Below are 16,478 nucleotides of genomic sequence, written 5' to 3' on the forward strand. Positions count from 1 at the left end.
GCCAAATGCTGAAATCAGATAATTCTACAACATCTTTGCTGCTGCTGAGAATGATTTGATGGCCATTGCTACAATTAAACGAGGGGACCCCAAATGTACCAAATGGAATGTCAATCCTTAAAAGGAAACCGCGTCATGAGGATGTATCCTCTGGGAACTACGAGCGTCTGTGCCACATTTCATATCCCTCAAGTCAAACACGTTCAAGGTGTTCAAAGAGATTAAGCAAAAAGATTTTTGCCTCAATTTGTAAAAATAAAACTTTTTCTCATTCAAGAAAAGGTTCTAAACCTAATTATAGTATTTTGTGATCATTTTTGTCACCAATTTAGTCAGACTTGTGTATTGTAGTCTTCAATATAGACACAACCGTGTTTAACTAAAGCACAAAGACAGGAGAGAAAAGTCGTTTATATGAAAGCCACATCCGGGCCGTGGCTTTGATCATTCCAATGGAGACTGGACTTCTGGACATTCTGACAATGAGCCTATAGATTTCAAATCCAGACTTTAAAGGACCTGTGTGATTGCTTGAGTGAAGGATCATCCTGCAGACTCAGCAGTAATCGTCCACTCACCAGTTCTGACTGAAGGCAGGTCAGAGGTCGTACCAGTCCATGAGGAGGAATCCACTTCACTGCACTCCGTCTGCAGTGTGTGTATTGTTGCATTGATGGATTACAATGCAGACTAATTGGAACCTCATGTAGTTTCTCCCAATAGAAAAGGCACGATACTCACCAGTTATTAGAGGTATTAACCACGATTTATTAAAAGCCTCGAAAGGATTAACGCAAGCGGACTCACTGGAGTTTGTGGACTCAGTTACCATGACAATACGTTAGACATGGAAAAAAAAACTGATAATGAACAGGGCTCGTTTGCAATTCGTTTTTAGAAAAATAAATGTGCAAAATTAAATCACATGGTTTGAAAAATAATGGGAAAATAGCAATTTCAAAGAAAACATTCAAATAAAAAGTTAGCTGAATTCCCTTTAACGCATCCTCTGAATATATCGCTTAAACCAGATCATGCGCTGGACTGTAAAAATCCAGTTTTAACAGATTCAGCACCTCAGAGCAAATCAATAAACATGTTAGCTAAGATCCACCCAGCGTTCCTCTAGAAGCAACAATCAGTAGGAATTTGAGTTCTCGTCTCGTTATCTGCCGTCACACACCAGAGACATTTTCTGTCTGCACTCAAATTTACAAGTGCTTTTCTTCACCCGCCGATGTTTCCATGACAACAGCTTGCCTACTGGCTCTTATATCAATTCTATTATAATGACGTGTAAGAGGATGCTCGGTCAAAAACATTAGCTTTTCATTTTTAGATGAGGAAAAAAATATATTTATCATGTTCTCATTAGGTGACCTTCATATATTAAACTCTGAATTAAATACTGTGGACCAGCAGCTATGGGATTGCCATTGGAACCCACAGCTGGAATCGATTGTTGGATTCCAATCGATCAGTGATCATCATCATACTGAAAGTCATCTGCCTTCCATTTAACTCAGATTTCCAGTGTATTAGAGCTGCAATGCAAGATATCAAGCAACAATCAGTGGGTGTGTGGGGGGAGATGAGAATTTTGTTTAAAAATCCTGATGATGGATGACCGATATAAAAGCAAAAGAAACAAAAACAAGCTGTCAACAACATACAGGGATGATTCAAATTAAAATGTATTTATCCTTTCAGGTTATAAATACAGCAAAGAAAGGGAAATGCGCTCCCAACGAGTTTCAAAAGGTATCACGGATATCTGTTTATTTACAAATGTTCCCGGGAAATCAAAGCAGAACATATTTCCAGACTACCTGACAGGTTTCATCAGAATCCCAATGGTTCCTGCATTTACTCTCGGCTGAATGGGATCAGATGAACACAGCTTTGCCTCGAGGACCAACCTGACCTGGGTAATGAGCAAGCAACAGCCAGTACCACCGGGTGTGTCCACTGCTGTAGGACGATGCATCGGTTATGATGCATTTTACATTGCTGCATCTGGAAATCAGACTAAAATGGCCGCTGGTGGAGGAGGACAGTCCGATAATAGACAAGTAGTAAATGTGATAATCCTGGTTGGCTTGATGACTTTAGAGACAGAGTAATGAAACATTTACTGTCTTTGCCCCAGGTCCAACCCACCGGCTCAAAATTGAGCATTTCTAAAATGTTACGATAGCTTGACAGCAATTTTCTGCTCTTTCTTCATCATCCTCTGAACCTCTTTTTCCATCTTCTTCCTTTGCTGCTCCAACGAACGCTTTTCTCTCTCGGCCATCTTCTGTTGTCTGTTAAGTAAAGCAGGACAAATGCACGCATCTCACATCAATGGAAGAGTCTCATCTGAGAGCGAGGAAAACAACATCGAGCCCCCGTGATTTGGTAGAGGCGTACAGTGCCACCTAGTGGCCACTATGTGAAACTACACTACTGGCTGCTCCAATCATTTTGCACAAAACGGTGTATTTACAGATTGATTCATGTTCAAATCCTTTACTGATAAAAGGAACCCTGAGGCTTTACACGTCCATCTTATATTCAACTAATGCACATTTTCCTGAAACCGTTTCAGAATTCCTTAGTGAACTAAAGTCAGACATCTTCTGTAAATATCACCTGAGTACTTCCTCGGTCTCCCATGCAGCATTAGACTCGTCTTCCCAGGCATTTGTGTCTTCCTGCCAGTTGTCCATTTCTCCCAGTTCAGTCTGGACAAAACAAGCATTTTAAAACCAAGAACTTCCTTCATTTGACATGCAAGTATTTAACCGGCTCCTCCATTACAACTTTCCATGTCAGTGTCTACGTTAGTTAACGGTGTCGTGCTGTGTCGTGCTGGCAATAGCTGCAATGTCTGAGCATCGCAGGGAGATGGTGGCTGGCTTTCACTTGGAAAATTGAAAGTCTCACGTCTTCCACCAGTTAATTTATCATGAAAATAGATTTTTCTTTACACCCGTTTCACCTCTCATACTTCTTCAGTTCTTGATGAGAGGCGAAATGCCTTAAACCAAACTTAAACAAAGTCAGGTTGATTCTTTGTCTTCGCTCTTCTTGATTTACCTCGACTTGGAGGACTGATAACCTACAGACATGGATAAGAGTTATTCGCTTTGCTGAAGGTTGCCTTTGTCGATTTGATTGATGATGTGGGTGAGATGTTACATTTTAATCTGACCCCCTGATGTTTTAACAAAGTTTTTTAAAAGTTTTTTACTCGCACTGAAGCAATTCTAATAGTCAAATAATGATTTTAATCACCTCATACATTTTGTTTTGCAATTAACAAACCAACTGTCAAATCGACACTTTCTGTAGAATAAAGGCAGAACCATTTAAGATCCATCACTCATCCCTTATATTCTGGACCTTCAATTGTTTACATATGAGCATGCAAATGTTTGAAACATGCAGTCGCATTTAATTTTGACCAGCAGAAAATAAACTGATAAAAAATAGCTTGTTTGATGAGCCGGAAGCTTCAGATGGAATGAAGCTGTAACTCACTGAGGGTGGACTGAAGGTCATCATGTCCTGAGAGGCTGCCAGTCGGCTGGAGAATCCGGCCGAGCCATCAGGAACCAGATAGTTGATCGGATCTCTCTTCTTCAGTAAGATCTGCAGAACAGAGAAGAACGAAAGCTGAAGCATTCAGCGAGACATGAAACACGCCTACCGTAGGAAGAGGTCGAGCTGATTTTACATCCGTCTACACTGTAATTACACACGGCGAAGGACCAGAATGCACCGTTTGTCTCTTGTTGTAATAGATTTACATAATTCAGTTAATATGCTACAAATCCAACCAGTCAGCTGATGCCTTAAGACTCTGAAGATTTGTTCACTCATCCCGAACCCTTAAGTTAGCGACATTAATCAGGAAAACACAAGCTAAATTCTTCATTATGGTGAGTCTACATTAGCAGGAAGGCTTCAGCCAGAAACCTTTCTGTTGATATACGTATTTAAGAAGAGAGACACTTCGGATATTTAGGTCTTTCGTCTCTGATTTAGAGCAGAGCTGGAGAATCCTGCAGCGAGACAAAGCGAGTTTGTCAAAGACACCGACCGACAACTTATTTACAGTGTGGTGCATTTTCTCCAGTCGGTTGGGTGCAGTGGCTGCACAGTGTCTCAGTGGTTCTGTAGTGTCTCGGTGGTTCTGTAGTGTCTCGGTGGTTCTGTAGTGTCTCGGTGGTTCTGTAGTGTCTCGGTGGTTCCGTAGTGTCTCGGTGGTTCCGTAGTGTCTCGGTGGTTCCGTAGTGTCTCGGTGGTTCCGTAGTGTCTCGGTGGTTCCGTAGTGTCTCGGTGGTTCCGTAGTGCCTCGGTGGTTCCGTAGTGTCTCGGTGGTTCCGTAGTGTCTCGGTGGTTCCGTAGTGTCTCGGTGGTTCCGTAGTGTCTCGGTGGTTCCGTAATGTCTCGGTGGTTCCGTAGTGTCTCGGTGGTTCCGTAATGTCTCGGTGGTTCCGTAGTGTCTCGGTGGTTCCGTAGTGTCTCGGTGGTTCTGGAATGTCTCGGTGGTTCTGTAGTGTCTCGGTGGTTCTGTAGTGTCTCGGTGGTTCTGTAGTGTCTCTGTGGTTCTGTAGTGTCTCGGTGGTTCTGTAGTGTCTCTGCGGTTCTGTAGTGTCTCGGTGGTTCCGTAGTGTCTCGGTGGTTCCGTAGTGTCTCGGTGGTTCCGTAATGTCTCGGTGGTTCCGTAGTGTCTCGGTGGTTCCGTAATGTCTCGGTGGTTCCGTAATGTCTCGGTGGTTCCGTAGTGTCTCGGTGGTTCCGTAGTGTCTCGGTGGTTCTGGAATGTCTCGGTGGTTCTGTAGTGTCTCGGTGGTTCTGTAGTGTCTCGGTGGTTCTGTAGTGTCTCTGTGGTTCTGTAGTGTCTCTGTGGTTCTGTAGTGTCTCTGTGGTTCTGTAGTGTCTCTGTGGTTCTGTAGTGTCTCGGTGGTTCTGTAGTGTCTCGGTGGTTCTGTAGTGTCTCTGTGGTTCTGTAGTGTCTCTGTGGTTCTGTAGTGTCTCTGTGGTTCCGTAGTGTCTCGGTGGTTCCGTAGTGTCTCGGTGGTTCTGTAGTGTCTCGGTGGTTCTGTAGTGTCTCTGTGGTTCTGTAGTGTCTCTGTGGTTCTGTAGTGTCTCTGTGGTTCTGTAGTGTCTCTGTGGTTCCGTAGTGTCTCGGTGGTTCCGTAGTGTCTCGGTGGTTCCGTAGTGTCTCGGTGGTTCCGTAGTGTCTCGGTGGTTCTGTAGTGTCTCGGTGGTTCTGTAGTGTCTCGGTGGTTCTGTAGTGTCTCGGTGGTTCTGTAGTGTCTCGGTGGTTCCGTGGTGCCCCAGAGATCGGTAGCTAATTAAAATACAATGTGCAATATGTGTTTCGCAATAAAGGCAGGAAATCGTGCTGGAACTCCAACAACTAAACAACAATCAGAATACGTTTAAGAAATGTAAATAAACCTGCAAACATGAAGAGCACAATAAATAAACAAACATCAAATGCCAGCCGTTGGAGGCAGATCCCTCCATTTTGTTATGTCATCTACTAAATGAACCGATGATCAGAACGTTGGGTCCGGCTGTGGCTCAGTTGGTAGAGCGGGTGGGGTCCAGTGACCGGTCGGGCAGCGCTTCGAATGAGCGCCCCGCATGGCAGCAGGTGAGTGGGTGAATTTGAGGCTTAATTGTGAAGCAGCTTGAAAGTAATCAATTACAAAGTAACCAGTTCACCTAAGCTGCATGTTTTAGGAGGAGGGAGGAAACCGGAGAACCCGGAGAACCCGGAGAAAGCCCACGCGGACGCGGAGAGAACATACAGACTCCGCACTGATAGGATACGGACCCGGCACCTTCTTACCGTGAGGCGACAGCGCTACCCACTACGCCACCGTGCCGCCCAAAGCCAGAAAAATGCGAAACAAATATCACTAACTAACTGGATGTTCATGTTGAATTTGAATCAGCTTGGTAATATGTCATGAGGAGATGTCTGTGACAAACCTTCTGTGTTTTCCTGATGGTGGGAGCCATGTCTTTGAAGTAGTCCGGCTCCTCATCTTCCTCATTGGGCGAAGGGGAAACGTTTCCGTTGCCACCTTCAATCTTGATACTTGTGGGAGCCTCTTCGTCCCAGGAACTCCATTCTTCAACCTCTGGCTGTAAAAGAATCCAAGGCAGGTATTTGTGGAGTTTTCCGGTGTGGGCTAAAACGTGAAGGTTTATTCTCACGATAATTGCCAAATACTGACCTTCTTTGGTACTGAAAAATCCACTGTTGTTGGGAGAGTGATTTGATCACCGCTGAGTTTACGGCCCCTTCCACTTCTGCCAATAGACAGAACAAACGACTTAATGACTGTTGTATAAAACACCTGCATGATGTCATTAACCACTAAGGGCAGACACATTTCCTGTGGCTTAAAGTGCACCCCCTTCAGAACGAATAGATTCCACCAGTGGGTCAGTACACATGTATTCATGCTGCCTCCCAGCATGCAACACTTCTGGTTAGATCACCCACACACTTATAATTGCCAGTAGTGTCACACTGGCAAGCTGTTCCTCACAGAGGACTGCATGTATTCCAGTTACTGGCTTTATGATACAAGTATTCACTTGTACTCACCTGCATATCAACCTCTTGAAGAAGGAAAGCAAGCTGGCTAGACAGGTGCAGATCTTGAAAAGACGGAACTGAGTGATGGCCATGATGAAAGTGATCTTGAGGCAAAGAGCAGATGCAATATTTGTATTTAAAAGTATGCCCAGTGTCGCACGGTGTCCAGTTTTGAGGCAGGATCTACGTCAATATTTGTTAAGGCCGGTAAAATCAAATATGTTGGCGTGTGTAAAAAACAACAACAACAAGCAGCTTTATTATTAACAATATGAAGAGATGGAATGGAAACCAGATGCACAATGGTGCATGCGAGAATTCTGACAGATTAGTTAGAGGTTAGTTACACAAAACGTTATTCGGAACAGCATTCGTGCTACAATGAGGAAAGTCTTGACGTTTTGGCTGTGATATAAACACATACTCACGTTACTAGATGTCAGTAGACTGAACGCAGAGCAGCTGCTTCCTTCTTGCGAGGCAGAGACCAGCTCATTTATTTGCTAACCGAGGCTTGCTAGCTTAGCCCAAAAGAAAACACGACATTTCTGACTCCTTTAATTGTCGTTGCAAGGCGACACATTGGCTGTGACGAATTACTTCGTTATTGTGTAAAAGCGTCGCCCGTGACAACCGCACACATCAGTGTCGTTTCACAATACAACTCCCGAAACGAGCGTCGTCTCTCATCGCTGTGCCATGGCCGCCATCTTTGATCGGGGAGGAGCAGGAACAGGGAAGTGCAGCGTGTCGCTGCTGCCTTTACGTACTGTCGTAAATTGCACAATCAGTAATATTTTTTCATTCATCGAACATAATATTGTATGTACAGTATATAAATTTACTGGAGCAATATTTGGATACTGCATCATTTTCAATCACATCTCACTATTTTAAGTACATCAACACAACAGCGGAACAGGTCTATTTTCAGGATGTTTTGTTGAAATTTAACTTCATCATTCGAAGGGTGGTGCCTTTAAGGCACAGCGGCGAACTGACCACATGAGATCACCCCAAAGTCAGAATATTAGTGGCTCGTTGAAGTATTAGAAGAAAAAATATTTAAAGAAAGATGTATTTAATTAATGCATCAAAATTTGGAAACGCAATCGGATAATCTGCAAAAAAAAAGATAAGGTGACTCACAAAGCAACCCAGACAGTGCCATTTTAATTTTGGATAAATAGTCCACGGGTCATTGTGACGACTGGACTGCCGTGAATGACGCATATCCTTGCAAAATACGTATAGAAATACACCGAATATGAAGTATTGAACAAAGAGCAGAGTCAGCACTGAAAGCAGAAGATGTTTGTTTTCATACCTATTGGATCAAAAACACACCTTAAAAAATTCGAGGACAAGACAATAGATAGATCAGGATTTGTACACATTTGGAACTTTATTTGATAGTGGGATTTATTTTCTACGTTCAATTTAGGAATAACGAGATTCTCCTTTCCGCCCGACGGGTGGCGCTAATGCAATATTGTCTTTCAAAAGACCTGCAAAAAGCAGGAAAGAAGAAAACGTCATCACCAAGTCTTATCCAATTAGCGAGCGACTCGGGCGGAAGCGGTCCGTTTGAAAACTGGCAGTTACAGGCGAGGGCAACCCTGCAGGGGAAAATAATAATAATAATTAAAAAACATCACATACAGCGCCAAGACGGTAAGATTCGTTTTAATGCGGGTGAAATGCTTCATTATCATTAATGAAGCTTTTATACGTGTTACTTATAAGGCTGCGTGACCCACAGCAGATCGTTAGCATGTCAGCTAACAGCTAACTGAGACTGTAAACATGAAAGATTGCAGTAGTTGTTTTTTGTATTAATAGTGTTCATTAACGTCTTGATTAACTTACTAAAACGAGTTTTCCTTACACTAATTAGACATACAACGTATGATTAAAATACAGAATATAAAAACAAATAAACGCTCATTGTGGTAGCCTATCGCTCTGTCTAATTGGACTTGTGTGCTAAAGGCCACTGAAAATGTCCGGTGTTTCGTCATTTCTAGCAAGGATTCGTATTGAATGTGATGTTATATATTACCAACACAGTACCCAAACAAAGTAAGGAATTATAAAACAAATCGAACCGCGTTGGTTTGTAACATGTCTTACCTATCAATTTCAGATGGAGGAAGAGGAGCACACAGACAGAAAGCAGCAACTTGCCATGCTTCATCAAAAACTGAACAAAATCAAAAAGTATCTCATTGAAGGTAATGCTCATTAGGCCTGATACTGTAACATCCCCATGCCTTTGTATCGTATGTCAAAACTTATGTCACCTTGGAATTGTTGCAGATGACACAAACAATATTAACCAGGTTATTGGCTCCAACTCCCCTGAATCATGCCTTTCGTATTTGATGGACCTGGAAAAGAAGGGAGATCCTCATCTGGACTGTAATCTTCTCACCAGACTTGTTGACTTTTATATCAGAGTATTCTCCAATATGCCACTGGGTAAACACTGTGACAATGAGAGCTATGCCAAGATGTTGGTCAGATTTGCAGAGCTAAAAGCGTGAGTAATCAAACTTATATTTATGGCCTGTTTTCATCAATAAATCAACCAGATTATAAAAACACAACGATGCTTCTTTTTTTTTAACAAAAGGTCCTTTTTTCATCTTATTTTTTATTAGAATTCAAGATGTCAATGAAGCAGAAGCCAACTTTGACGTGGCAAGATCTCATTGCCAGCATTTTGCATTTGTTCACATTGCACATGCAAAGTTTGAGCATTACCAAGGTGGAGTGAGATTAGCATTTTAATGTTCTTTTACATATAAACAATCCATATATAGTATATTGTCTGGAGTATATCCCTTTCTGCCTGTCATTTTACTAGGCAACACAAAGAGAGGCATTTACATATTACAAGATGCTATTGAAGTTGGTGCCAAACCAAAAGAACTGCTGGAGGCAGCCTTACAAAATATGCAGGCATGGAAAACGCCAGTCTTCAGTTCAGAAGATAAAGAAAATATACCATGTGAGTATTTATTTGTGTTTTATTACATGGCAAAGATGGTTAGAACAAAACGAATATTTTACTACAATGGACTGTTGCCTAATTTTCACGTCGTGTGTTCTGCCAGCGTCATCGAAAAGTAATGTGCATGATTCGGTCAGAAAAGGCTCTGCATTCCAGAAAGTAAGCAGAGTGTCTGATGGGACAGGCGAATTTCAGCTTTCCAGTAGTTTTGGTTCAGGGTAAGAATCAACTTTCAGTGGTTAATAAAGCCTCTTTTTGATTTGGAGAAATTTACATATTCTGTTTTGTGTTTCTTTCCTGCAGGACAGAATTCCTTAGTGGGTCATCAGATGACCGGAGATCTGGATCTCTCAGAAAGCGAATAGTTGGCATTGTGAGATCACGTTTGTGATTTTGCACATTTCTTTTGCATGCTTTTTGTTGTTTTTGTCTTTTAGAGATTGTGTACAATTTGGTTTTGTTTTCCAGCCAGGTAGAGTTCCCATAGTACCTTGGTCTATCCCAGAGAAGGATGATGATGATGACTGCATTGAAGAGGAGCCCTCTAAGAGAAGTGATGTATCAGTCCACTCAAGTTTGTCCAGGTATTTTATTTACACAAACATGTGTCCAAATGTATTTAATATGATTATTTTGAGGAAGGCTGTATGATCTTTTTTTTTTCTCAAAAGAAATTCAAGATGAAGTAATACGTAGTACTGAAATAGCTTCTTATATCAATTACCAAAATAGTGTAGGCTGTGATCCTCAGAATATCAAAGCTTCTCTGTGCAGCAGTTTCCTGTATATCACCTTACATAATAGTAATTGATACAAATTGCTGAGAATCCACACTCTACCCCAGTAAACACAGAAATGTGTTAAAAACATGTTTTTATGGGTTGCTATTTCCCAGTCAGGTTTGCCTGCAAATGCTTGAATATCTCAGTCAAATGTGTGATAATTATTCATTGTTTTCAATTCTTGGTACTAGACAGACATCAGGTTCAACCTTAAATGCAGGATTTGGGCTGTCCTTGAAGAATGCGGTCGACAGAGATCTTCAAGTGAGTATAAACCAACCACGAGCATTTGACTCTAGCAAAGCCAGAATTTGCGGTCAGTGGTATTTATCATCAGCACTCTGCTGATCAAAGATGTTTGACTTGAATTAAAGACACAGTTCACCCCAAATTATCAGCTTCCTTGTACCTATGCTTTTGTTAGCTATTCTAAAGTGTTTTGGTGGTCGCTGCAGAGGCACCTCCCTTCTGTCTAATATAATATAACAGAGGGAACTTCACTTGAGTTACTAAAATCACCCAAAATATCTTTTGATAGTCAACAGACATTCTTTGAATTGTGTTTCATTTTTTGTTTTGTTTTGTGTGCATTAGGCATCAACAAACAAAGTTTCATCCCGCCCCCTTATAGTTGAATGAAGACAAACTTCTCTACTCTTAGCTCCCAAATACATAAATTACTGGTAGTTTTTCTTTTTTCTTTTACAGAAAAATGTGTCACTGCGTTCTCAGCCACCAGTTGTGAGTCCAGAACATTTACCTTTGGAGGACCAGGAAACTGTTGATTCCACCACCACACTCCTGCATACAAGGGACCGCACAAAAATGGAAGGTATTGTGTAACTCAGACAATGTGCTTCACTTAGTATTCTGTAGTTGGTAGACGGGCACAATGTGCACTGATCTTATCAATATGATGACATTATCTTTCTCTCCAACAGATGTCACACACAACTTCAATCAGGTCATCAGCACAAATTCTCCTGAGTCATGCTGGGCATTTCTGATGAACCTGGAGAAAAGAGGAAACCCCCACACTGACATCAACCTCCTCAATAAGCTCAAGGACTGTTATTCTCAGATCTTTGCCAGGCTGCCATTAAGGCAGTTCAGCAAAAACGCCAGCTATGCCAGAATACTGGTCAGATACGCAGAGCTGAAGGGGTGAGCAAGGATCACAAAGCTGAATCAGCATTACAGTGTTGGGACTGTGGCGTGTTTTGGGGGTATTTCATTCTTAAAGGCATGTTGTTGCCCGAGTGCTGAATTTTAACAAAATATTTCACCTTTTTCTGTTTCTTTTTCATTTTGAAGGATTGAAGACCCAGATGAAGCCCAAGACCATTTTATACTTGCGAGATCCAACTGTAAAGGCTTCGCCTTTGTCCACGTAGCTCATGCTCAATTTGAGGTTTCTCAAGGTACAATACAACACAATTGATTTGTTGATTGGAGGATCTTATACATATTCCGCACATTTCCTCCATTATAATTTTTTATGTAATGGAATTCTTGTAGATTTATTTTTGACAAAATCAAAAACCTAAAATGAATGGAAAGTTGCTACAGATGAGGCCGTGTCCTATAATACGCTATCAACCATTTAACTTTGTGTAGTCAGTGTTTAACTGCCCTGTTCTCTAAATCCTAGTTCATTGCGTTTTTATTTTTCCTTTTTAAGGTAATGTGATCAAAGCGACTTCAATTCTTCACAAAGCTCAGGCTTTAAATGCCAAGCCAGCGGGGATTCTAGAGACGGCCTTGCGTAACCTGAAGGCTGGAGAGAAGCAGCTTGTTCCCACCAGGCAGGAGGAAAACCCCGCAGGTATGAGTTAACTGAACAGACTCTCAATGACTTAGACGTGGTTATGACTGAAATTTTGTATAATTTTGACTGTTTTTCTGGAAGACATGCAAGCAAGTTCTCCAGCGGGGGCGTCACCTTGTGAAGGAAATCAAGAACTTCATCTTCCTGCCCAGTTCCCGGTGACCCGGTCAGTGGAACAACCCAAACCGTCAGAGTGGAAGATGCCAGCTTCTGTCAGTCGCCATGTTTCTCCAGAGGTCTGATGACATTTCTTCACATTATATTCTGTGCCATGCTTATAGGAACACATAACATATTTCTTAATAAACAATCATAAGATTTATTTTAGACTTTACAAGTAAAGAAATATATGGATTTGATTTCCTGGTTTTATTCCTTATCACCAATAATTTATCAAGCCAATCAGATTCTGTTTTAGGATAGAAACATGGAACACACCAGTAGATAAATAACTAGACTTGTAGATGGAGTTTACTAAATATGCTCATATAAAAAAGGCAGTTTAAGATGTTCAGCTATAACTAGTTAGCCATAGTTGGTTTGAGCAGAAATTGAGTGATGGGGCCAGTTTTATCATATTTCAAGTTAAAGTACACGCAGCATTCAATACTCAGACATGTATGAATAATGTTTATGTCCTTAGTCTGAAAAAGTTACTCATCCTGATCAAATACAGTACCGATATTCCAATTATTTTCCTCCTAGGATAAACGCACAACACCCCCTAACCCCAGACCCGTCCTTGAGTCTCTTCCTACTCCGTCCCTTCCTCTTCCATCCAGACTGAACCCACAAACAGTCTGTGAGACACCAAACGGCTACGCAAACCCGTCTGCCAACAGGTATTATCTTGGACTATTTCATTTTTTTTTTGTACCATCCAAATATCTGCCAATAAAAATCTACTCCATCTTTCTCTTCCTCAGCGTTATTACTCCTGTTGTAAAGAGAAGACCTGAAGTTTGTTCTTCTGCAGCGGCGCCACACAGAGCCGAACCCCCTCCTCAGCCTTTTACACCACGAAACCAAACTCCCCAGGTACAGTGTGATCACACCCGTCCCTTTGCTGTTGTCTGATGAACAACATTCCAAAATTGTTGATAAGCTAGTGTGTCACCAACCATCTTTCCTTCCTGGTTAGACGGTGAGTGACAGCTTAATTTTCTGAGTCCGAGGGCTTATGTTGCAGAAATTAAATCCATCGTAGATTTTCTAGATATGGATAAAGCAATATGGCTTTTCACGCTGTTGAAAACGCATAAATAATCTTTTTTTTTCGTCTGAATCTTGTTTTTAGGCTTCCTTCACTGCACTGTCCAATGAAACCATTACCATTAAGGGCAAGCAGTTTTTCATACTCAAGATGATTGGACGTGGGGGATCCAGCAAGGTACAACATTAGAATTTGCGTCTTACATGTTCCACTATTCCTACGCTTTCTGCTTTTCTTTGTATCAAATTTAACAGTTTTTTCTTTCTCCAGGTCTACCAGGTCCTTGATCATAAAAAGCAGCTGTTTGCGCTAAAATATGTCAACCTTGAGGAGGCAGATGCTCAGACAATACAAAGTTACAAAAACGAAATTGAACATCTGAACCACTTACAGGTGTATAGTGAACAAATTATCAAGCTTTATGATTAGTGAGTATACGCCCTCTCCAAAAACAAGTTGTCATTGTAATTCATAGCAGGCTTGAATATTATTATTTTATGTCTGTTAGAAATGTCTTGTTTCCCTTTTTGATTATAGTGAAATAACAAACAGCTACATCTACATGCTGATGGAATGTGGAAGTTTGGATTTGAACACATGGTTGCGAAACCGTAAAACTGTGAATCCGTTGGAGAGGAAGTTCTACTGGAAGAACATGCTGGAGGCCGTCCAAACCATACACAAACACGGTTCGCTTCCTTCACCCACTTCTGTTCCATCATTGACTCTCGGCACTGAAATTAACCTAATTTCCTGTCTATTTTGCAGGAATTGTCCACAGCGACTTGAAGCCAGCAAATTTTGTTATAGTGAACGCTTCACTAAAATTGATCGACTTTGGCATCGCAAACAAAATCCAGCCGGATGTAACAAGTATTATGAAAGATTCACAAGTAAGATTTCATGTCTGCTGTAGCTGGTCAGTGTCTGACACGTAAAGTACATTTGTTGTTAAACATACTGCAAAGATGTCGAATTCTGCATAAAGTGGCAAATCAGATGTGCATTCCTGGAGGAAACGTCTCTACCAGCATAATGTGTGGCTGTTTAACAAACACAGGTGGGAACATTGAACTACATGCCTCCTGAAACCATCAGAGACACATCATCCCAGTCAGGAAAAGCACGCTCCAAGGTTCGCCTAACAAGACAGTTAAACATCCTGAACAACCATGACTGAGTGGAGTACAACTTTGATAATTGATTGTTTCCCCTCCTAAAGATCAGCCCCAAGGGTGATGTTTGGTCCCTTGGTTGTATCCTGTACTGCATGACTTATGGGAGAACTCCTTTCCAAAGCATCACCAATCAGATTGCCAAACTGCATGCCATCATTGATCCTTCCTATAAGATTGAATTTTCTGACCTATCAGAGAAGGATTTGATGGATGTATTGAAGGTAAGGGACCAACCAGAGTCGGCTTTTTGTCAATATTTGCAGATTTGTTTTCCTTTTCGACTTGAGTCTTGTGATTTTTGAATTTCCCTCTCCAAAGATTATATGCCATACAGTATTTGGAGTCCAAAATAAGTGCTGGTTCCATCCAGTGGATTGGATTGATGGGTTTTTACTTTTCTCAGTTGCAACATTTGCGCAAAGTGAAGATAATCTAAAGTAATATTGTGTTAAATATGAAATAAAGGGTGAAAAAACATTTTTCTGCTAATTTAATGATTTTATATAAATATATTTTTTCCAATGCTCTTGTGGATGAAAGTATTTTGTATCTAGCTGGGAACAGCCTTTTATATTGGGTGCAGCTGTGGTTTAGGTGGTAAAAGATGGCTTCCACCGATTGAAAGGTCAGTGGCTTCAGCCCCATTCTGCAGTCTTAAGGAAGATACTCACCCCCAACTTTCTTCCCGGGCACTTTAAAGCACTTTAAAGGCCAAATGCAGAGAAGAATTTCTCCCCTGGGAATAAATGGAGCACTGAAAAAAAATACTTGCAACAATATTAGCCATATGTGGTCACATTTCAAAAACCAAGTCTCTAGGAGTCAGTTCTTCTTCACAGATCACTCCTGTATCATCATTAACATATTTATGCATGTTCAGCTTGAAGCCCGTAGAATTGTTTGAGAGGCGTTGAATGATATGAAATACAAATGAGCTGTTTTTATTGACTGATCGTTCCAGAGGTGCCTGGTACGAAACCCCAGAGAGAGGATTTCTATTACAGAGCTGCTGGAGCATCCATACCTTCAGCTGAAGCAGCAGTCATCACCTGAACCAGGTACACTCAGACTAACATTCACTCTCTAAAGTGTGTGGACTTGGGCGCAACATTTACAACTAATTAATTATGCGACTCTGACCTGATCTCAATTGGTCTGTTCCAGAGCAGCCATGTAACAGCGATCTGAAGAAGATTCTAACAGACCTTGCTGCCCTCCAGTCTCCAAACAGCATCATCCGAGCTGCAAATGTAAGATTTCCTCAGCTCAAACATTTGTCACCAGCAGATTTATTATTCTTAAATACTAAGTTCCCTTTCTGGTTTTCGTAGAATCTGGCAAAAATGTGCAGCACTGGCAGGAAGTTGGATGTTGCAGAATGTGCAAAGTCATCACCTGAGATCCCCTGAAAAAGTTCTGTGGATTCTTTTGTATAACTTCACCTTAGTGACTTCAGTTCAGTCACATTATTTCCTGTAGATGTAGCACTAACAAACCTGTGTGTTTGAGTCTCTGAAAGAAAGTCATTATTGCAATATATTTACCGGTACCGTAGTTATGTCTGCATTACATGTAAGTGTACAGTAAAGCACTGTCAAATCTACTTACTGTATCCTCAGGAGTTGTTGGTTATTTTGCCTCTACTCGTCTGAAAAATAAGTATTGGTCAGTGTATTTACTTTATTGAGAGACGGCTCAATGTATTTTATAAATAAAAACTTAGACACATGAGGCTCATTTTGTGTCAGCGAGCCTTCTGTAAGGGGTAATATTTACCCCTTACATACAAATCATTGTATGTTACGCATCAATAATATAGAATTCATTTGCGCATGTTTTCTCCGGGTTCTC

General features: G+C 41.3%; 2 protein-coding genes across 2 annotated transcripts; one reads left to right on the plus strand and one right to left on the minus strand.

Moving 5' to 3' along the window:
• Positions 1 to 754: 754 nt before the first annotated feature.
• Positions 755 to 7,316, minus strand: ebag9 (estrogen receptor binding site associated antigen 9). The gene is made up of 7 exons (XM_068759421.1): positions 7,039 to 7,316; positions 6,620 to 6,714; positions 6,243 to 6,318; positions 5,995 to 6,150; positions 3,526 to 3,636; positions 2,635 to 2,726; positions 755 to 2,306 (listed from the first exon to the last, which is right to left on the minus strand). The coding sequence occupies exons 2-7, from the start codon at positions 6,700 to 6,702 to the stop codon at positions 2,189 to 2,191; spliced, it is 636 nt and encodes a 211-aa protein (XP_068615522.1). The 5' UTR covers positions 6,703 to 6,714; positions 7,039 to 7,316; the 3' UTR covers positions 755 to 2,188.
• A 1,440-nt stretch (positions 7,317 to 8,756) lies between these two features.
• On the plus strand, positions 8,757 to 16,073 carry ttk (ttk protein kinase). The gene is made up of 24 exons (XM_068760309.1): positions 8,757 to 8,844; positions 8,930 to 9,152; positions 9,274 to 9,380; positions 9,480 to 9,623; positions 9,730 to 9,844; positions 9,930 to 9,999; positions 10,095 to 10,210; positions 10,600 to 10,672; positions 11,141 to 11,240; positions 11,350 to 11,572; positions 11,723 to 11,829; positions 12,090 to 12,233; positions 12,318 to 12,472; positions 12,942 to 13,078; positions 13,163 to 13,274; positions 13,534 to 13,626; positions 13,720 to 13,877; positions 13,987 to 14,138; positions 14,218 to 14,342; positions 14,510 to 14,584; positions 14,672 to 14,848; positions 15,589 to 15,685; positions 15,792 to 15,877; positions 15,959 to 16,073. The coding sequence occupies exons 1-24, from the start codon at positions 8,757 to 8,759 to the stop codon at positions 16,034 to 16,036; spliced, it is 2,955 nt and encodes a 984-aa protein (XP_068616410.1). The 3' UTR covers positions 16,037 to 16,073.
• Positions 16,074 to 16,478: the final 405 nt, after the last annotated feature.

Source organism: Brachionichthys hirsutus, chromosome 3 (assembly GCF_040956055.1).
Source record: "Brachionichthys hirsutus isolate HB-005 chromosome 3, CSIRO-AGI_Bhir_v1, whole genome shotgun sequence".
Taxonomy (NCBI): domain Eukaryota; kingdom Metazoa; phylum Chordata; class Actinopteri; order Lophiiformes; family Brachionichthyidae; genus Brachionichthys; species Brachionichthys hirsutus.